The following is a 23,427-nucleotide window of genomic DNA, read 5'->3' as shown; positions in this document are numbered from 1 at the left end:
ATGTCCAAGCCAATGTGTTAGTGAGAAAATTTCACTACTGCTCTGATGAAGTGAAGGTGAACCTGTTTAGAGCTTACTGTACCCCTATGTACACGGCCCCTCTCTGGGTGAGATATAAGAAAGAGAGCTTGCGCAAACTCAAGGTTGCTTATAATGACTGTCTCAGAATCCTGCTCAAGAAGCCCAGGGGTAGTAGTGCCAGCAAGCTTTTTTGTGACTTAGGGATAAACACCTTCCAGGCCACCCTGAGAAGACTGATGTATAAGTTCATATGTAGACTGCAGGGGTCCCAGAATGATCTCATTATACAGTTGACCAACCCAAGGTGTAGTTCTGTGAGATACCAATCCTATATGTGGACACACTGGTATTCGTGCCTTTTATAGAATGTGTATAAAGCACTTTTAAATGGCATTTACTGTTCTTATTTTTAGATGCCTTTTATTGAATTTGCATAAGCACTTTTTTAATATGTGATATATCGCCTCTTATAATGTTTTTTGTTGTTGTTGTTGTGGTGTGTGTTTTTATGTCTATTTACTATATGTGACTGTATGTCTATTTGGACGGTGGAGTCTGCAATAAAGTTTGATTGATTGATTACCTCTATCAAAATATTATCCTTGCATTTGAAATATGGTAATTCAAAAGTACTGTAAATAAATAGATTTAAAGGAATAGATAAAACAGCAAGTGGTCATTTTGGATCAGGAAACCTGTTTGGATCAGTCATGTGATCAGGAAAGCTGGCTAGACCTGTACGCTTCATTGAAGGAGCCTCTTCCCTGGACCTGCAGAGTGAGGGGGGTCTTCACCAGCACCGCCTGGATGATCACCGTGGCCCTGAACTCTCTCTCCTCACTAAAACACATCATATGCAAACACATAAGAAACCTTAAGCATGTTTTGTGGCTTGTATAATGCTATGGTTCTTTTTATATGCCTATTATCGTTTTGGTGGGTCAATCCTCATGTAGGTATTGTATTACTGGACTGTGGTTTTGGTACCTGGCAGTGAAGCTGACGTGTAGAGGCTGTCTGCAGCTGGTCAGTAGGTGCTCCTGGTGCCTGAGGAGCCCACAGTTCGGTGTCACTCTGAACACATGGGAGTCTCCCTCATCTGACTCTACACACACACAGCAACACTCATATGGGTAACGGGTCGAGCAATACTGAAATGTTCCATCTAATAGCCAAGTATTGCCTGAGTTCAAGTCTGTACACAAACCCCAGAGCCAATGTAAAGTGAAGCATTGAGGTGAATGTATAAAACATGGCTGACCAATTTGTCATGGCTTTGACCCCCCCCCCCTTCCCACACACACACACACACACACACACACACACCATATGAACCTAGAAAACCTAAGGATCAATCACCTCTAACTAATAAAATGACTGTTAAGCAGATAACAGTATTTTTATTATTTTGAAAATGTATTTTAGATTTAAATTGTCTATTAAATATAATACATTTTAATGTAATGTAATTTCAAATAACATTTATTTTTGCCCACAGCCCTCCATCCAGATACATTTTTGGAAGAATTTGGTCACCTCTGTTCTAAAACATACAGTATATAAGATGGGTTATTACCTATGTGTGTTCTCCAGTTGCTATGGGCCCCATGACTGTAGAGGTCAACTTCTATGGTCTGCGTCTGTCCCACATAGCAAGTTCCAAAGTCGATGCTGTCATTGGACAGACGCAGTGTAGCCAGATCCAGATGGGCGCGGAGAGGCACCGTCTGGACCGACCGAGCAGAGAGGAACATAAACATTTTGAGGTCAGATCCATTATAGTATGACATAAAACAAACTAGCACATTGCTGTATATTGGAACCAGTAGACTATGTATGACAAGTAGAGTCTTTTTTAGCTGTGATCAGCAGCTCTATCAGGTCACTGTTGGTCAGTTGGTTGGTCCACAAAAAGTTCACCACCCTTTAGCGGGCACAGTTTTGCCCTAAGAGACTGAAAATTGGAGGTCAAGTGTGTGAGTGTGAAGGTGTGTGTGCTCATGCATGTCAATTGGCTAAAAGGGGCGGTTGGTGGTGGTGGGGGGGGGGGGGGTTGGGGTTGAAATACAGGGTGGCAGAGGCAGAGTAGGGTGGGCTCCCCCGGCCATCCTACATTTTTGGAAATTCGCATTATGTGGTTGCAGCTATTGCAAATTCGCTCTTGTTTCCATCATACTTTCTCATAAGCTCTACAGACTCACTACAGCCTGACCTGCAGACTGTTGTTGCTGTAGTGAACCAGGAGGTTCTGCTGGAACCTCAGCTTCCTCTGCCCACTAGCTCCATGGACCAGAGTCACTGCAGGCGGGACTTCCTCTTCTGCCTGGTCAACATGGTCCAGGAGAGACTGGGAGCAGTGGAAAGCCACCTTCACCTGGTAATCACAAGACAGGAATAGGAGTAACAGTTATTGTAAATAATAACAAGATGATGGAAAATCATGTTATGTCAACACAAATCTAGAATAATGTGCCAAGAACTTAGTATGCTACTGTATCTACATCCAGGACCTTGTTGTAGTACTCGAGTCTATGAATAAGTCCGAGTGGACTTGTGACTCAACTTAGACTTGAGCACTGATGACTCGGACTTGGACTTGGACTGGAGGATTCCTGCATTCGGACTGGGAAGTTTTAGATAAGGACTTGCACTTGTTAATTGATGGTAAATGGTAAATGGACTGCATTTATATAGCGCTTTTATCCAAAGCGCTTTACAATGTGCCTACATTCACCCATTCACACACCGAGGGCAGCCAGCTGCCTCGCAGGGTGCTGGCACAGCCATCGGGAGCAATTTGGGGTTCAGTGTCTTGCCCAAGGACACTTCGACATGCGGACTAGAGGAGCCGGGGATCGAACCACCAACCTTCCGATTAGTGGACGACCTGCTCTACCTCCTGAGCCACAGCCGCCCCAGTCTACTAAAGACTACAACACTGATCCAGGACATCAATGCCTATGTATCTAACTTTCCCTCCTGCTTTCGCCAGACCTGCATGTTGTGTTGTGGGTGGAGCACCAGGGGCTGGCTGTCACTGGTAGAGGGGTCGGTGGAGCTGCTGGTCCGGGCTCGGGGCTGAGGCTGGACCACAAAAAATGGAGGCTGAGTCCCCAGCCTGAATTGCAGGGGCATCTCCGAAGAGTTCTTCAGCTGAAACGTCTGGGTGATGTCAAATTCCTGCACCGACAGCTGAGGAGCACAACGCCAAGTGGTCAGAAATACTTTATGCCCTCATGATCAAAATGTATACATGTTGTGCCTCATGCATGCACTGTGAAATATGAGGCCATCAGCATGTGAGAGGCTCTGTTGATCAGTTTTGCATATTTCTCAGACCCACCTCCTTCTGTGACTCCCCCCTCAGTAAATCACTGGCTGAGGCACGAAACTCCAGCACCCCCTCGTCCTCCTCCATCTGCACTGACAGCCTACAGCAACGGAGAGCCAAGAGAAAGATATGCAACTCACTCAGACCACCTCAGAGCTTCAACTCACTCAGACCACCTCAGAGCTTCAACTCACTCAGACCACCTCAGAGCATCAACTCACTCAGACCACCTCAGAGCTTCAACTCACTCTAAATGGACTTGGACACAGTCGGGGGGATTTTGGGACATAAATAGCATGATTGTGATTTCTTACACTGCAGGCTTAACGACTGCTTGAAGATCCATTCTGACAGGCTCCAAATCCAAACCCTGAGCTCTTCCAACTTTCCCTGGGACACAGGCGGCAATCTGTGATACACACATACAACAACACAATAAGGGAATCCATAGTGAGTGTAGACACTGCATCTGAGTCATCTACTGTTTGACACTGATACTCTTTTATGTTACCTTGGAGTCTAGACTCATGAATCCCAGAGCCACGCCCACACATCTGGACTCACTGTCTGGCCCAGACAGGGTCAAGGGGGTGAAGGACACATGGATGGTGCCACTGCCCTTTGCTGGAATCACCTTGAGAAATTGAAAGTAAATACAGTTTTTTTCCCCCCGATTTTTTTATCCAATTTTTTATCCCCCGTTAGTGCTAATTTAAATTTATTTATCCTGGTTGCTGCTCCACCCTCTGCCAATCTGGGGAGAGCCGAAACTGGCTCCATGCTTCCTCCGAGACATGGGCAGTAGCCAGCCGCTTCTTTTCACCTGACAGGGGAAGCTTCACCAGTAGGACATAGCACGTGGGAGGATCACGCTATTCCCTCCCTCCGAACAGGCGCCCCTAACGACCAGAGGAGGCACCACATCAGCGACCAGGATATTGCATGTTTTGGTGTGGGGTTCCTATATGAAGGAAACCCCCAGGGGGCACGGGGAGAACATGCAAGCTCCACACTGAAAGGCCCTTTTGACGACCCCACCCGGGCAGTGGGCACCCGAGGACATGCGGACGGGCACGCACTCCTTCAGCGCTCACAGCGTCCCAGGTGGGAATCGAACCCAGGACCTTCTAGCTGTGAGGCGACAGCGCTTACCACTGCGCCACCGTGCCCCCCAAAGTAAATACACAGTTATTCAGACAGCTGAAAGCAGTGTAATTTAGTAGAACAATTCATAGCAACAAAGATATTATTATTAGAGCCCGACCGATATATCGGTTCGCCGATATTGGCCGATTACCGATATATCGTATCGGCCGATATGGTGCGCCGATATTGCCGATTTTTTTTTCGGCAAGATCAGCAGAGGGTGGAGCAGCAACCAGGATGAATAAATTAAAAATTAGCACTAATGGGGGATAAAAATTTGATAAAAAATCTAAAAAAAAAAAAAAAAAAAAAAAAGAATATCGCCCGATATTATCGGTATCTGAATTTTTTTACTCCCTAATATCGGTATCGGCATCGGCCTCAAAAATCCAGTATCGGTCGGGCTCTAATTATTATTATTGTAAACTCATATATTCAGCATACCAATTGCTGTGGTGTGATGCAGTAGGGGTAATCTGAGTGGTTGCCCATGTGGGGTCTGAGGTAGACAGAGAAGAGTTTTTTCTGCGGATGCGAAGGATACAGACCGGTTTCCTCTTCCACGCTGTCTTCCTCGGTCATGGATTCCTCCCCCTCTACATCCTGTAAGTGATAAGAAGAAGCTGGTTCCAGCTATGATCCAATGAGAGGATAACATGTTTGTGGGTCCAGTGGCTGGCATCGTAACCACATGAATTTCCCTGTGGGCATGCTACAGTATAATAAGATGACTATTGCATTGGTGCAGTTTGTGTTTGTGTAATTACCTTGTGGTACTTTTTTAATCGGTTTTAAATAAATGAATAAATAAATGAATAAATAAATAAATAAATAAATAAATAAATAAATAAATAAATAAATAAATAAATAAATAAATAAATAAATAAATAAACTGACAGTCTCGCTTTGGAGGGAGGAGCTTGTTCCCTCAGAGCTGGGGGTGTGGCTGCTGTCCCAGACTGGCTGAATATTCTCATCAGAAACCCTTAATGTTCTACCCAACACCTCGTTGCCATCAGCATCCTTAAGGGGGAAGGCATCCCCATATGCCACCACAACATCCAGCAGCTTCTTGTCATCCTGATCTATGTTATAGGTCTCCCAGTCCACACGAATATCTGGCACAAAAAAAAAGTTTGGACAGGAAGTTATGTTTGCCTCGCCAACACGCACCACCATAATGTTTATCTCACTCCAGAATGTGTTTTTATGATGATACTTACCATATGGGCTGGGGTTGTTGATGCGAAGAGAACGAGACACTGTGTCTCCTCCAGATACATGAGCGCCAAACCTAATGACATACACAGCAACGTCAAACCAACAGCAAGCTGACATACTGTAACTCATATCTGTACAACCTCTTTGTAATGTCACCATGGCGAGTGAAAAATACACTACGACAATGAGCTAGAGATGCATGGATTGGACAAGTGGAAAGTGGAACAGACTGTACGATTGGTCCCCGGTTCTGGTCGTCCGGACGTGGACCAATCATCTGGAAGTAGAGTGGACAGCCCCTCACCGCCATCTGCATGGGAATGAGCCTGGGCTGAAGATCACCCACCTGGGGCAGGAAAACAGAGCGAAAGGATACTCAACACTATTCATCACTCCACAAGAAACTGAAATATATGTACAATATATGTATCTATAAAACATGGAAGTTGATGCTTATTAACGGCTGTCCCTCTTGCACTTCATAGTAATTTCTTATCCTGGATCAGCTACAGTATATTGCATCACATTGTACCACATACTTTGCATACGAGGTGATCTCTGTATTCTCCCCACATGTCAGTGTAGGCGGTGATGTTTATGGTCTGGATCTCAAATGGTCCCAGCATCCCAGTGTCTGGCAGCACAAAGAATGCCGCACCTTTTCCGTGAGCCAGCAGGCTGCTTACAAACTCTGCCAATGAATACAGAAATACAAAGTCATTAGCCTGTAGCTTTAGTGTGCTTATGGTTTCATTCAAAAGAAAAAGTGCCTACACTAATAAAACATTTTGCCCTACGTAGGCCTACCCTCGTGTTCTCTCTCTTCTAATTTCTTAGCCTGCGCAGAGTGAAGCGCCTTCTTCGTATATGTGAACCTGCGATTAAGATGCAGTCCGTGTCACATCTACAGCACAGTAAAATCACACTTTGATGCATTATTCATTTGAGAGGGCAAGCTACTGTACGTCACCTTTTCTGTGATTGCTTTGGTTCTGAGGTAGAGGGGGCGTGGCCAGTGAAATACTCTGCCTCTATGGTGAAAGGGGCAGGGATAGCGGTGTGATTGGTTATCATTAACTGCTTGGTAACGGCTCTCTTCAAAATGACATCAACCCCAAAGTCGAGTACCAATGATGAGGGCTTCTGATCATCTGGGCCAGAGCTAGAGAGGCAAATCACATCATTCAAATACTGAGTGGCAATATTGACTTGATCTTCAAAATGTTATGGGGCTGATGCAGCGAAGGTGGCAGGCAGATCTGCCAAGGTTAGTACCGGACACAGGGCAGTGAGTAGGACACACTGAGCATCTTGGCTTTGGAATAGAGGCCAAGAACAAGAGGAGACTTCATCCCCTGGACCTCACAGAGAGCCACAACCTCAGTCAGCTCCAACTACAGAGAAAGGGGGAAAGAGAGGAGAGAGCATCACAAATTAGATGAGAATTTGTATCAGAATCTCTTTATTTTGTCAAATACAACTAGGTTGATATCAAAAGATGTAGAAATAACAGATGTGTGAAATGCAACCATGTAGATAGATATCTGAATAGCTTATGGCTCACATGGAGTCCAGAAAGAAACAAAAATGTGTAATGTTTTATCTATTCAATTTGTGGCTATGCTGCAAACAACATTCATGTGAGCTTCAGTAACTCTGCATTTTGGATTAGTACTTACATCAGTGTGAGAGGTCAAGTTAACTGTGATCTCCATGCTGGCATTGGGTCCCACAGTACCAGATGAGGGGTCAAAACTAGCTGCACACAGTGAAGCCTGTTTACCCTGGAGCTGGGCCTGGTGGGCAAATCATTACAGTTTGAAACTGATATCACAATGTACCTGTACTGTATCTTGGAGGGGAAACATTTGTGGAAAAGCTGTGATGGTAAGGCTTGCAAAGACATCAAGGACTAGTGTGCCAGCTACTGTAGCTAGCCATGTAAAAAAAAATCAGTTATGAGAGTGCCAGAACAACCTGAGAGGTTTTATATGAGGTGTCATACACGAGGTACCACCATCACCCATAGAGGTCAGGGCTTTGTCTTGCAAATCATATTATAGCCGACACCGTTCTTCAATGATACAGTATGTCAATGGAGTGATGCTAAAATGCCAAAAGCAGCACAACATACCATCCAGGTGAAGTGGGAAGGCAGCAGGGTCTGATTGAAAAGAGTCATGACCCCCTTGGCAGGAATCCCCATGTAGAGTTCAGAGAAGACCAGCTCACAGCTGAGCAGACACACCTGAGGAGCCTGGACATCTGCCTGCACTGACAAGTGACTACAAGGAACAAACAAGTGGTGTTAACTGCGTTTTACACCATATATTGTATTTCATATTATACTGTATCATATCATTAGTATGTCATAATATCGGATTGTATCTTATCATATTCGTTCATATAGTTGGCATTCATCACAAATTGCACAGGTGAAAATAAATCATAAAAGTTTGGCCTGCCAGACAGCATGACTCATCAGACACTAATGACAACATCCCACTCCTCACCATCCACTTCCATTCTCCACTGCCAGCTCCAGCACTGTGTGGAAGTGCTGGCAGGAACGTGGTGTAAAGAGCAGCTCCACGTTGCAAGAGGCCAGAGGGGGCAGCACGCCTCCACGTGGCTCCAATACCATCTGTATACACAGTAGATGATTGATGATCAGTTTATTGTACAACACAACTGAGAGATTAATGACCGATACTATCATGTTGTAAACATTAGCCATAACATCCAAGAGTCTTGTCGTGTCAAAGGTATGTTTAGTCCTCTGTACCTGTCGAAGCTGGTGGTCCTGTTGACTGTTCCTCTCATCCAGGCTCCAGGAGGCCTCCAGCTGGGTGGGGTTGGTGAGCAGCACCGAGGCCTGGGTCTGCTCCCCCAGCCTCAAGAGCCCCAGGTCCAGGCTGGGCACACTGACCGTCACTGTAGGACCCTAGGCAACAACACCAAATGATGAGCATCATGAGATCGCAGCTCACAAACTTTACTATACAAGCCTGACATTAACATAGAGTTAATATCATATCGATATAGATTGGAGAAATTTGAGCCATGACTGTCGGTCATTTTGTGATGGGTTTCTGGCTCGTTCTTACCTTGAAGGAGACTTCCACAGCCAGAGTGACCGGCTTGTGGTGGTGCTCTATGTGGCAAAACAGACTGGTCACAATCCTCTCTGGTTTCCCTCCGGTCACAACCAGGTCAAGATCGAAACACTCGTTCATCTCTGGACCCAAACCCATCAATAACAAATCGATCAGCCAATAAATCAATAAACCAAACTGAACTTGACTTAGTGAACTTAACTGAATGAGTTTTCTGTATCATATTGTGTTGTGTGATATACCGATTTGACCAGTAGAGGGCTCTACTTCAATTATGTGGCAGCTGCTCATCCGCTCCCATTGAAAGAGGATACAGGATCTGCTGTGGTTCCACATCTTATATACACAAGACAAAAGCCATATAACAGCAGTGATGGATGCAATAGTGGCATACAAGTTAATGTTGTCTTTATGAAACAACCAATAGCCCAAGTACCTTGAATTTCTTGCGGGTGGTGGTGCTGATGAAAAGCTCTCCAGGGATGTGAATGGCATAGGGCTCCAGTAGGACCTGGTAGGGCTCTGTTGACCCCTTGACCTCTATCTCCATGACGATGACGTCACTCACCTTAGAGGTTGTGCTCAGAGGCTGAGGGGCACTAGAGTTCGCATAAACCCAGAGAGAAAATGCAACACTTTTTTAGATGTTAAAAGAAATCACATTTATAAGGGAAATGTAATGTGTGAGGAGTTTGATATTATTTTCACCATGCCCCCCATAGAGCTACACACATTCCTACCACTGCCTACAAAGTGTCAGCTTAACTTTACCCATTGTCATTGGCCTCCGGTGGCAGCTGTGGGATGTCCCTCAGGACCAGGTGACAGACACTGTGGTAATCCTTCAACTAAAGAAAACGTTGGAACAAGCATTGGAAGGAATGTTTTCTCCAAGCACATAACAGTATCAGGGAATACAGTTTTTAAGCTGCAGAATTTGCCACTGTGAGTTATATCCACTTCTGTGTAATCTTACCACTGCAACTATCTTGGGAAATGATAAAATACTTGATCAAATGAATTAAAACAGGCGGCTGTAGCTCAGGAGGTATAGCGGGTTGTCCACTAATCGCTTTGGATAAAATAGGTCGGTGGTTCGATTCCCGCCTCCTCCAATCTGCATGTCGAAGTGTCCTTGGGCAAAATACTGAACCCCAAATTGCTCCTGATGGTGTGCCAGCACCCTGGCACACCATAGCCTGCCGCCATCGGTGTATGAATGGGTGAATGTACCTACTGACTGTAAAGCGCTTTGGATACAAGCGCTATATAAATGCAGACCATTTACCATTTACCATTAAAACATGAAAAACACATCACTCTATAAGAAAAACCTCCCAGTCTCTTATTCTGTTATCTGTTCTGACAGCACGGAGAGTCCTTGCAGTGTGTGTGTCGAGTCCTCTGTACCTCTGTAGGAAAGTAGGTGAGCAGGAACTCCTGGTCCTGGCAGGGGGCCAGGAGGCCTGATAGGGGGCTGACATGGAACACATCATCTGTGGCCAGGTGGAACTGGATATGGGACGGCTGTGGAGCCTCTCCTGGAAGCAGAGACTGCAGGTTGGGCTTCATGATCTGCCAATGGAACGGCAGCTCCAAGTGGCTTTAGCCCCATAGAAACAGAGGACAGAGGAGAGAGAGAGAGAGAGATAGAGAGAGAGAGAGAGAAAGAGAGGATAAGAGGGGGAGAAAGAGGGGGAGAGAGAGAATGAGATGTAACATGATAGTTATTGTTCAATGTAGGGACATTCTCTTCTCATTTGGCTGCCTCGTAAGTAGGGCTGGGTACCGAAACCCGGTGCCACTTATTGGCTAATTTCCACCACATTTTACAGCCCTGCACAGCTCGTCACCACTCGGCTCTACTTGTTTCAACCCCATGGACGTTTTGCTTCCACCGCTGGTCATCTGCCCCCGCCCACCCCCGCCCACACCTGGTCGTCATAGCGACCGCATATCTGCCCTCCGGGGGTTGCGCTACAGAGTGAAGCCTCTACCCCGGCGGCCTCTCACCTGGCAAGACCGCGGCTTCACCAAAGCCCCGCCTGCGGCCTAGCGGAGCCGACGCTGCAGACAGCTACAAAGGGCTTCCTGAGGAGCGGATTTTTTTCTCTCTCAAAACAATTGAAAACCACCGTCATGTTAAGCTGAGTAAGGAGATCGCTTTTATTTCACCAGAGCTGAAGGCAGCAACACAAAAGACTGATGGAAATAACAGAAGAGAAGGTAATCCCCACTAAACTGGTATCCAGCAATGATAGTAGATAGAGTAGACACGATTCTGCCTGACCAATCAGTCGTCTGCAGTGTTTTCACGTCACCGTATGGTAACAGCGCTAGAACCTCAACAAAGCAGGGACCAAAACTAGCACGACTCAACCCCGACTCGAGCCGGGCTGTCCACGTTTTTGATCGGTGGAATGAGACAAAAAGGCGAGACGAGCTGGGCGGGGCCGTGCTGATACCAGCGGTGGAAATGGGCCATTAGGTGCCCCATTTAGGTGCTCTGAAACGGGCGCCGCACACACCTTCACTAACATTATCGTTTGGAGCACGCCGCTTGAAATCCTCCTTAAATTAAAAAAATCCACTTTAAATCCACTTAAGATTTTGTAAAAAGTATGGGTTCAGGCACCGGTACTGCTTTAAAAGTTTTAGCACCGGTATTGGAAAAATACTAAACGATACTCATGCCCACTCCTAAGGGGGGTCAGAGCACCCCCTTCACCAGGGTAAATGCTTTCGTCGGTTGAATCCCGATCCTCTGCTTGAATTACAGACTCCTTGCTCACTGTAGGGTGCTGCACACATGATGATGTGTGTGTTTTTGTGGAGGGACATTACAAAATCCAAAAAGCTAAGAAGCAATGATGCTATTCTGCCATTTTCTGCATTCTAGTGTCGACATATGAAGGAGAATAAATGAGAAACGTACGCATTGTTTCTAATGAGGAGCTTCTTGTGCTGCACACAGTGAGGGTTACATGGGCCCAGACGCACAAAGTGCTCGGCGGTGAGGTCATGCATCTCCCCCAGAGCAGGAAGTCCTTTCTCCCCAGACACAGAGACAAGCTCAAGAGCAATCAGCTGGCCCTCACCTGGATGGACACACACACACACACACACACACACACACACACACACACACACGCAATCAGACAAGTTTAAATCAATGCTTTAATTACCTGAATGACTTATTACTTAACTAATTAAATTACTTATTATTACTAATGACTTATACCTCTTCACGGAGATCAAATAGCTTACATGGGAGGGAGGGACTCGTTTTGTTTAGCATTGTGATCTGTGGTGCCACTACCAAGATCAAATTCCCCACAGCGGCAGAGATGAATAGCCTAGGTGCAGGTGCCACCTTATACTGTAATATAGTAATTTGACACACACGCGCGCGCGCGTGCGCGCACACACACACAAACGCACGCACACACGCACAAACGCATGCACACACACACACACACACACACACACACTCGCACACACACACACACACACACACACACACACACACACTCACACTCACTCACACACACACACACACACACACTCTCTCACACACACACACACACACACACACACACACCGAAGAGAGAGTGATTTGTCCAACGAAACACATTTGATATTACACTAGGGACCATGATGGATCCTTTATTATAGAACAAAGCTGCTTGTGATTCTACTGGTCACTAAAGAGACTCACCTTGAGTGGTGATGTCTTTCACTAAAGAGACTCACCTTGAGTGGTGATGTCTTTCACTAAAGAGACTCACCTTGAGTGGTGATGTCTTTCACTAAAGAGACTCACCTTGAGTGGTGATGTCTTTCACTAAAGAGACTCACCTTGAGTGGTGATGTCTTTCACTAAAGAGACTCACCTTGAGTGGTGATGTGATGTCTTTCACTAAAGAGACTCACCTTGAATGGTGATGTCTTTCACTAAAGAGACTCACCTTGAATGGTGATGTCTTTCACTTGGCAGTTGTCACATATCATAGTGAAAACCTGGCAGCACCTCTCAGCAGTGGTGGGAAAGAAAACCACCTAGAAACACACACACACACACACACACACACACGCACGCACGCACACACGCACAGACTTTAGTGCTGCATTTCTACACATGCAGTCAGTTGGATAAATATGAAACCTGCATCTAAAAACTGGAAAATGCAGTAGAGGAGATACTGTTGCCGAGCTGCAAATCTTTTATGATGGTAAGATTTGTAAAACAGACTTTAAATAATCTTAATTGGTTAATTGGCTTGTAACACTATGGTAAAACTATGGCCTTAAAGGGCCACTCTGCCGATTTTCAACCAGCTTTGTATCATTACAAAATCGGTAGTACTGTATATAAATTATGCAAATGAACAATCTTTAACTTCCCTCCATCTTGCTTGGACTGAGAGCTTCCCGTTCATTCGCAGAACTTCCTGGTCCAAATGATGTCATAATGATGTCAATATCACTATCACTATCACTATCACCCAAAGTATTAAGACTGAGTTGAGCGCACCAATTCTTGGACTTGACTATCAATATCACTATCATTATTGCTCTCTCTACCTTCATTCACAGAACTTCCCAGTCTAAATGATTTGGTTCAGGAAGTTCTGAGAATGAATGTGGAGCTCTAATGCCGCATTCATGTGCTCCTCGGATATATCGGATTTACCGTATTTATGAGTTGTGAGCACATGAACGGCCCTTCAATATCGTATTTACCAGTGGGAATTTCTGAGATTTCGATGCTACACAAGTTTCCGACGTTGTGACGTTGCATGAGGATTCGGGACTACAACAGTGGCGGGAAGTATGGAGTCCGTGGCACCAATTGACTGTAAAAAGTTATTTATTTTGTTATTCTGTTCATAGTAGTTATCATTTATTTTTAGTAGTTGCACATTATGGCCTATGTAGCTACCATAATGACCCACTATTTGCTTTTAGTAAGAAAACACCAGCCACAAGAAAACAAGTGTCCATGTTTGTTACTCTTTCCGACCAAGAGCACTTGAACGGGGTCCTATCGTAAATACCACGTCACCCCTGGTAAATCCGATATATCCGAGGAGCACATGAATGCGGCGTCATTCCAGGCTGTTCATTTGCATATATAGTACTGATTTTGTACTGACACAAAGCTGTTTGAAAATCGGCAAAGTGGCCCTTTAAGTGTTAAGTGAAAAGTTCTCAATATCAGAATTACAATTTCTATCTATACAGAAGGTAATCCATAAGGCCATGAAATCTAATGCAATCTAATTGGCTGTGCATGGTTATGCATTTTTAGGTTTAGGAAACACTGATAAACGATCAATAGACCGCTCCATAACCTCCATGACAGACTCACCTCCACTACAGTGGCCTGTCCCGGCTGCAGCATAAAGAGTGAGGGACTGACTGCGAAGGGTGGCTGCTCAGCGAAGAGAGTCGTTATTACCGACTACAAAGAGAAGAACAAAGAGAAACTGTGGGAGCTGTCAAGTCCGTGGGTATCAAGATTTAAAGTCAAATTGTTTTATTACGATGGACAACCTAAATGATATGCCAGTTGGCAGTGTTGGGAGGGTTACTTTTAAATGGAATTCCACTACAGATGACCAGATTACATGCCCTAAAATGTCATTTGTAATGTATTCCATTAGATTACTTAAGTTAAGTAATGTATTCTAAATTCTTTGGATTACTTTTGGAATACTTCAAAATGGTCTTGTTGAGCCCATTTGTGTGGGTCACTCTGAATGTATGCAAAGGCGAGGGGAAATGTGGTGACGACGTGCACTGATGTAATGTGACCTTCTTCAACATGTTTGTAAGTAAAATGTGTTATATTTCCATGTCAAAACATTGACGCTGCCATTCTCTCATATGAATTTTAGAGCAAATAAAACAAAACAAATAAAGTAATCTATTTTTAAAGATAGTAACTATATTCAGAATACCACAAATCTAAAATGTAAATGTAATGGAATACAGTAACTCATAGTTTGCATTTTCATTTTAAATACTGTACTGTACTCTCTCTCTCCCTCTCTCTCTCTCTCCCTCCCTCTCTCTCTGTCAACCCAACGGCACATGGCAGATGAACGCCCACCAAGAGCCAGGTCTGCTCAAGGTTTCTTCCCCGTTAAAGAGGTATTTCCTTGTTAAAGGGGTCTTTCCTTGCCGCCGTCGCCAAGTGCTGCTCTTGTTTGGTAATTGTTTCAATTGCCACATGACCTTGCAGTATAATCGCCAGTGCATGTGAGAATTATTTCAATTGTTGGGTCTAAAATAAAGAGCCTGGTTGTAAAGCGCCTTGGGATAACTCTTGTTATGATTTGGCGCTATATAAATATAAAATCGATTGAAATTGATTGATTGATTGATTGATTGATTGATTGATTGATTGAAATACATGTATTCCATTACTCCCCAGTAATCCAAATTGCATTAAAACAGGTTTGTGTCAGATATGGCTTTACCCTCAGGTTGGAGGCTGTCCCCTGGGTCTTAGGGATGATGCAGAAGGTTCCAGCACTAAGGCCTTCATTACAGCACAGGAACTCAACAAACTTCACCCCTCCTGTCAAACAATAGCCACAGTCCAGAAGCCGAGGTACTGGGCAAACATGAGGGAAAAGATGTCAATAAGGTTCAACAATATACACTGGTATTATTATGCAGTGAACATTAATTCCCTCATGAGAGCAGAATGGAAGAAGATAGCGGTGAAAATGTGTAATGTGACTCACAGGTGAGTACTGGAGGGGGGCGTCGGGCCTCGATGGGCACCAGCAGTGAGTGCTGAGCCTGGGTCTCCACCACTATAAAGTCCTGGTAGTCTGCCAGGGAGTCTGGAGCGAAGCGCACCGTGTACTTGCAGCTCATCCCCGGAGCAATGCTGCCACCCTCACCGGGGAACCTCCCTGCCAGATCATGTCCGAATGACAACATGGAATCCTCATTCAGTTTTGTACAATCTGTGTTTGCAACAGCAGGTGGTGCTAATATCCACATTGCAATATTTTGATTGTGGCACGGAAACCCCACAAACCACCAAGAGCATTCCAAAGTGTATTTGTCAAAACACAGCATTCCTCTGCTACATATTTAGTGATACTTCAGATTTCCTTGTTAGATTAGGTTCAGAGAGGTTGGCTAATCCAATCACATCAAAGGCAGAGCTCACCCAGGCCAAGGGAGAAATAAGGGGTGGTAGGAGGGATGACTCGGACATGGCGGCTTGTGGCAGTCAGGTTTTTCAGCTCCAGTGTGGTCTAAAGGGCAGAGAAAGAACTTGAGAGTAAGGTGTTGAGCAGAGTGCAGAGGTCTTGGATGCTGTGCAATTTACCCCTTAATGTTTAAGGTTAAGATTGGAGATGGGAGTAGTAGGTAAAGCATTCAAGGGCTTTATAGTTAAATACACGTGTGGCATGTGAATCACTAGAGATTATTCTAGGTAACAAATCTTTCAAAAATAGTTCAGTATACGTAAGTTAATCTTGGTCAAATAAGAATGAACATACCTCATACACATGTCCCACACTGTAGCCAGTGAAGAACACTACTGAGGGATTTGCTACAAATACTGGAATGGGCTCATCAGTGGTGCTGTTAGGAAGGGGGGGAGAGTGAGAGAGAGAGACAGACAGACAGACAGACAGACAGACAGACAGACAGACAGACAGACAGACAGACAGACAGACAGACAGACAGACAGACAGACAGACAGACAGACAGACAACTTGCTTAACCACCATCAGCTTTCACACAGAGTTTGCATGTTTCTGAGTTTGCATGTTCTCCATGTGTTTGTGTGGGTTTCCGCCGGGTGTTCCGGTTTCCTCCCACCACCAAAGACATGTATGTTAGGCAGTGTTGGGGGTAACTCATTACAAAAGTAACATATTACATGTAATATATTACTTTTAGCAGTAACTCAGTAATATAACTTATTACTTAAAGGATTTCAGTAATATTATACCAGTTACTTTGTCAAGTAACTCAAGTTACAAATTGAGTTACATTTTATTAAATCAAAGCACATATTTAAAAAAGATACAATCATTTCCTAATCAAACTTATTTGTTTTTATGCAAATAACCACTATAGATGACAATAACAAAGGAAAAGAATAACATTTAAAATTTTGGATTGTTTACAAACTTTACACTGACTTCAAGGCGGTTGAAATTATTTTTCGGGATGTTTCCGGGGCAGCGATGTCATTCTGCTGCTGCTGTTGTTTTGGTCAAAGTAATGCAAAAGTAGTGTACTAAGTAACGAATTACTCTACACAGAAAGTAATATTGTAAAGTAACGTATTACTTTCAAATGAAAGTAACTAGTAATATGTAGTATATTACATTTTGAAAGTAACTTGCCCAACACTGATGTTAGGGTTAATTGTTCTGTCAGTGCCCCTGACCAAGGCACTGGCAAAATAACTGGATTTGGTCCCCAGGCGCTGCACTGTGGCTGCCAACTGCTCCTAGGTTCTAGGTAGGTACCTACTGTAGCATAGGATGAGTCAAATGCAGAGGATACATTTCCCCATGGGGATAATAAAGTATGCAAAAAAATAAACAATACAAAATACAAAAAGAATGCATAGATTCAATGGCATCTACATGTATGTTCACACATTGTATTGTCCACAGAATACAAGAGGTAGGGAGGTTGCTTCAAATTAAAACAGATGACACATAACTTGAGCTGAAGAATGTCCACGCTTACACAACCCAGGTAACAACCTTTCTCAATAGTGGTGGATCTTGTTGACAAAACAGCAGCTGGATAGTATGCCATCATATGATTAGTTGTGGCCCACAGTGTCTACTGTAGAGCCTCTGGCAACAAGAGTCTTTTTACCCATTTGGTTTTTTGAGCTAACCTCACTGTAGGAAGTCTTGATTAGCATTCAGATGGTCTTTTTCCATCGGTGTATGAATGTATCCTCATTCCTCACTATATGGACCAGACCTGGGCCAAATTGGAATTATTTTTAGTTTATACTGTAATGTACCAAATCGGTTGAGTTAGCTGCTGCATGAAAAGGCAGTGAATGCCAGAATGCAGAAAGATTAGATAATCACAATAATGTATTTGGAAAAACTATTAATTTGTTAATTTGCTATTGATTATTTTCTGTGATCGACAACTGACTTGATGCTATATGAATAGTTTTGATGCGGTAAACCCAACCCATGTGCTGCTACTACATAAATGCTAAGGAGTATTTGAAAATCATATTTGACCCAGGTCTGATTTGCACACGTTTTCATGAAGGCTTGAAGAGTGAATTGTGCAGAAGATTCGAGAACACAGAAAATGTCACAGTCAGATGGCAAATTGTTATGTTCCTAAGATATTGTTGGCACAAATGGTGGGAAATTCCACTGTGGGTTATTGGGTATGGTGCATTGTGTTATGGTTGGATGGCATGGAATACAAATTATATGAAGAGACTTGTATTATTCAACAAGCGGATCTAATTCTGATGATGCTCGCTGCTCAATGCTCACAGTGTCTAGCCTTTCTATGATGATTATGCTAATGAGCCACAGCAAGTTTGGCACAAAAACATATATTTCATCTTTTCCCCACAATATGTAATGAAGATGCTGATTTAAAAGGGTTTGACTTTGACGTTTGTAATAAACTCGTTGTTGGTATAATGCACACATCATCATAACTATAACAGTAATAAATGTGATCAGGAAACACAATATGGCTGAGGTGGGAGAAAGTACATAAAGCTGTGGGTATTACCAGTCAGATCATGTTACACATCTCTGCTTTGGCACAAAAGGTGCATTACTGCTCAGACTGAGGGGAAGGGTGATCATATTTGCAGGTAATATTGAAGAGGAATTATCTGTCCACAGGCTGTTGTGTTTCATCAACTCTAAACCAGTCAAGCGGTTCATATGATATTTCATGAGTGGATCATATTCACTTTCAGCTGCCTCGTGACAGGACGATAAGCTGCCAAAAATGATGGGAAATGAAAAGGGCTTTATACTCAGCAGATCACAGCTACCTCTTCATATCCTCTTCCATCACTTGCACCGTCTTCCTCGCTTTGCTCCTGGGCCGGACGAGGGATTTGCCCCCCTGCGGTGCTTCTGGGGGAAGGAAGCGGGGATTGCGCAGGAAGCTGTGTCGATCTTTCAGCTTCTGAAGTTTGTCCCGCCCCTCCGCCCGGTCCTTTGCGCTCGGCTCATCCATCCACTTTGGCCTGGGACGCACCTGGTTCGGCTTCTGAAACACACATGGGAGGTTATTAGCAGATTCAAAAATGGTCTATACTCTATATTTATGCATTGGTGTGATCCTATCTGCCTCTGCCCCACAGGAGCTCAGGCTGGCCCGATCAGTATCATCTTTTACAGCAGCCATTCCCAACCCTTGAGCCGGGGGCCACTGGTGGGGCGCGAAGGTATTGCAAGTGGGCCGCCAATAGAGTACCCCAGGGATGACGTATTTTTGTAGGCGGAAGGCGGAAGCCCTGGACATGTTGGAGCTTCAGGGGAAAAGTGAATGGGGATTTAGAATGGGGATTTTGCTTAAATGCATAAAATAAGGTCTGTGGTTAACAAAAGTTTATGGGAGTGGTAATTTGTGTTCAGCAGGATAATCTTTACAAACGTGAATCACTTTTATGACTTTTGAAGCGTTTTCTGAAAATGACGTTTAAAAAAACGCATTTACGTTTCAAAAGTCATGAAAGTGATTCACATTTGTGAAGATTATCCTGCTGAACAAAAATTACCACTCCCATAAACTTTTGTTAACCACAGACCTTATTTTATGGATTTAAGTAAAATTCCCATTCTAAAACTCCATTCCCTTTCCCACTTAAGATCCAAATGCTACTCATTCCTGCCGTGCTCTATTCATTTGCAAACATTATGATTTTTGTGAAAAGAAAATGTAATTATTATGTATGAGAATGCATTTCTCTATTGTTGTACTGGTATTTAATTTGTAATCCATTATTTGTTAATTACTCTATTGCAGACAGCCCCTCACTTTTAGTTTCTGACTTCTGTGTGGTGCTGATGGACAGCTCCTTTTATCGTTAAATTAAACAGTGCTCTGAGAACACATTACCGATATTTTGCCTCTGTACTGTTTACGGTCGGATGGGTTGGGAAGCGCTGTTTTGCAGTATATCATTTCTGATAGCCTTTAAATAATGTTCTTTTAATGCCCTGTTTTGGCAAAGGACCTGTGTAATTCTAGCATGATACAGTGGAAAGAGTTTACGCCTGTGACTGCCCACCTCGCTTGGTGTTTTCTTATTGTTGTTGGTGTCTGAGCTAGATTCCAGGGTGAGACTGCACTCTGACCCCTCCATCAGGTTTTGGTTGGTCCTTTCTCGACTGGGTATCAACGTATAGCCATCATCCTGAGGCTCCCTGCACACATGCATGTTGTAGGTGAAGGTGGGATCGGCAGGGTCGGATTTCACTGAAAAGGAGAGGATACCTTAAATAGTGAGTCGAAAACACGGGAATATTCGCCATTTGTCATCTCATTACCTCGTCCTGCTGGTGCGTTCACCAGTGGAGTTTGTCTGGTAAGGTAGTCTTCGGGACAAATTAGGTTGTTCTTTTTGAGAAGATCATTATCTACGCACCACACAAAGGCTGATCTCACTGCAAATACAAATACAAATTAAACATAATACTTGTTTTTTTAACAATACATTATCATTGTGCCCACAGCGATCTGATAAAACAACATTAATTTATACTGATAAACTACACTATAAACATCATAAAGCAAGCAAGCACAGTGCTTTACAACATTATAGGTGTATTTCAGGGTTTATAATAAGAATTCATAACAGAGTTTTCATCTCACATGAATGGAGGCCCAGGTGATCAGAAGCCTCTCCAAGCTCATCTGTCATTCTCTCATAGGCGTGTTTCTCTGTGGCCATGGCCTGGACTCTGGCCTGAATTATATGACTCTCCAGCATATCTGCCTCTTTCATACGCCTGTTGTACTCAGAGTGGGCCTGTAACAGTAACAGCATAGTTATACATACATACATAGGCTACATACATACATGATACACATATATACAGTACATACATAGGCTACATACATACATACATACATACATACATACATACATACATACATACATACATACATACATACATACATACATACAGAAACATTACTGTCAGTATGGTTTTTGTGTCATTGTTAGGTTACCTGTTGAAGCTCCTCAACATATTTATCATGGTATTCACTCCGTCCGCTCCTGGTCTTGGTGAGGTTGGATAAAGTGTCTGCCCCAATGATTTCTGTTGTGTAGACATCCTTGAAAATGCTTGCCAACACATGAGAAATATCCTAATGTACAAGGAAGAGGACGTAAATTATGTTCTTATTGTCATGGCCAGGGATCGCGGAACCGCCCGGGCCACCCGGGCCGCGGCCCGGGTACTTTTCAGTTCCCAAAAAAAAAAAAAAAATTTTTTTTTTTTTTTTTTTTTTTAGATTTTTTTTTTTTTTTTTTTTACAATTAAACCTCATTTACTTATTACACTCGACTGGTTGTTTTTCAGATGTGATGTGAATCTAAAGTGAACTAAACAAGTCAGATCCACTATAAATGTTTTTCAGTAGATGCTGTGATGTAGCCACAAGAAAGGTGCAATATTAATGTTTTTCAGGAGATGGCGATGTTGCTAGCTATAGGTTCTAAACAAGAAATGTGGTTCAAATGTTTACAGTAGTTTTCCTTTCTTGCTGCACTACAATGTTACAATGCTGTGAGACAGGCCCGGCGTTGGAGCAGGGCCTGACCGGGCCGGGCCCCCCCATTCCCTAAACTGCCCCCCCCCCATTGATTTTTTTTTTTTTTTTTGTGTGTGCTAAAAACGTTTTTCCGTTTTTCTGTTTTAAAGTTTAAAACAGAATCTGGCTGTCATTAGGCATTGATTAACTGAATGCTATTGCTAACTGTTACTTTGAACCTCCATTTGCAATGATTCTGGCTGGATATTAATTAACTATTGTAAATTTGTCACAATGAATGCAATTTGTGCACAATGTGTAAATACATTTAATATTAATTGTTTAGGCCTATTTGTAAAGTCACAACACATTAGAGATGTGTGTAGTTCCTCATAGATTTAGCCTCTTCCTTTTGCTCTCAAATGCACCAGTTTGACGAATTTTACTTTAAAATGTACAAAATCTTCTTCCGGGGGAGAATCCCCCCGGACCCCCCTTGGCCCCCCCAAGCTAGGGGCAGGCCCCCTCTGTAATTTGGTTCTGGAGCCGGGCCTGCTGTGAGACGGAGCTAAACACAAAAGATGCAATATTAATAGTTTTTCATGAGATACTCAGTATTTAATATTAATACTAATACTAATAATAGAAAAGGAGAAGATACTGAATAATGACATCACAACAGTATAATCCTAATGTTAATTTAAAATTAAATATTCTTCTAAATATGGATAAAAGTCCAAAAAACATAAAATTTTCTTCGGCGCTGCCGAGATTCCATTCCTTACAGCACCCCCTACTTAATAATAGTTCCAGCGCGGCTGCAAAAATATGGTGGCGCATTGTGTCAAGTGTACTGGCTCGGGAACAATCCGGCCCCCGGTCCCTTAGGTTTCTGACAATGTGGCCCCCTGAACAATTTAGTTGAATAGCCCTGCTGTAAAACCCAGTCGCCCTCATATTCTGGTTTATTTCAAGAAAAACATTTTGGCTAGTTGAAATTAATTGGCTCGTAACTTTAAAATCTAGCAGCCATATTGGCTGGTGATAAAAAAAAGTTGAATCTCAAACCCTGCAGTGAGAGCAGGTGGTGACATAGGAGTGAGTGAGAAAAGGAGCAAATATATGATTGTTAAGACTGAATACTGACATCACAACCGTCTAATCCTAATGTTAATTTAAAATGAGATATTCCTATATGAATCTGGCTTCAAACGACCAAAATCTTTATATGATGATAATAATAATAATCAATGATGGTGGTTCACAGACGTGTGTGTGTGTGGGGGGGGGGGGGGAGGGGGGGGGCACGCCCCCCCCGACACGCCCCCCGGCCCCCCCAAGTTCAGATGCGTTCCGCTATCCCTGGTCATGGCCTTGGGTAAAGCTGACTATGTCTACATAAAAGCTACTATTTTTGGCAATCATTAGCTTTAGCTAGCGTGATTCTTACCTGTGATTTGTGTGATGTGGGCCTATGACAGTCCAACGACGGATCAAACCGCGATTTTCGTGTCGTCTCTGATTCTTCCAGCATGGCTGATATCACAGTACAGTAGCTAGTTGGGGTTAATCGGCCAATTAAACGCATAGGTTTTAACGCTAGCTAGCCAACTAACCAGCTAAACCCTAAACAATAAATAAGGAGAACCCCACGTTTATGAACAGAGCTAGCCTACAAGTAAAGAATATGATTCACTGAATTTCACATCATGAAGCCAGCAAAATATCTAATAGCTTATCTTATCTGTTAACTTAATGTGACATGAACTTCTCACCTGTTTGCTGCTCTTCCGCCATGTTTGTGTACATGTAGCCATAGCAACCTCTTAA

At 43.5% G+C, this 23,427-nt stretch overlaps 1 protein-coding gene across 1 annotated transcript; it reads right to left on the bottom strand.

Annotated features, from left to right (window-relative positions):
• Window positions 1-737: 737 nt before the first annotated feature.
• Window positions 738-23,131, bottom strand: dlec1 (DLEC1 cilia and flagella associated protein; the record flags this gene model as incomplete). The annotated part of the gene is made up of 38 exons (XM_083663291.1): window positions 738-861; window positions 1,009-1,126; window positions 1,598-1,748; window positions 2,234-2,395; window positions 3,016-3,213; window positions 3,365-3,452; window positions 3,667-3,761; window positions 3,864-3,986; window positions 4,943-5,101; window positions 5,396-5,616; window positions 5,722-5,792; window positions 5,950-6,065; window positions 6,259-6,410; window positions 6,527-6,594; window positions 6,690-6,881; window positions 6,995-7,113; window positions 7,399-7,515; window positions 7,854-8,004; window positions 8,233-8,363; window positions 8,505-8,663; window positions 8,827-8,957; window positions 9,078-9,171; window positions 9,272-9,434; window positions 9,607-9,683; window positions 10,246-10,438; window positions 11,771-11,933; window positions 12,804-12,894; window positions 14,207-14,299; window positions 15,321-15,457; window positions 15,591-15,764; window positions 16,028-16,115; window positions 16,365-16,449; window positions 18,881-19,101; window positions 20,126-20,313; window positions 20,385-20,501; window positions 20,710-20,866; window positions 21,070-21,210; window positions 23,048-23,131. The coding sequence occupies 38 exons, from the start codon at window positions 23,129-23,131 to the stop codon at window positions 738-740; spliced, it is 5,112 nt and encodes a 1,703-aa protein (XP_083519417.1).
• Window positions 23,132-23,427: the final 296 nt, after the last annotated feature.

Source organism: Poromitra crassiceps (genome assembly GCF_964638095.1).
Source record: "Poromitra crassiceps genome assembly, chromosome: 2".
Classification (NCBI taxonomy): domain Eukaryota; kingdom Metazoa; phylum Chordata; class Actinopteri; order Beryciformes; family Melamphaidae; genus Poromitra; species Poromitra crassiceps.
This window is presented reverse-complemented; position numbering and strand designations above follow the sequence as displayed.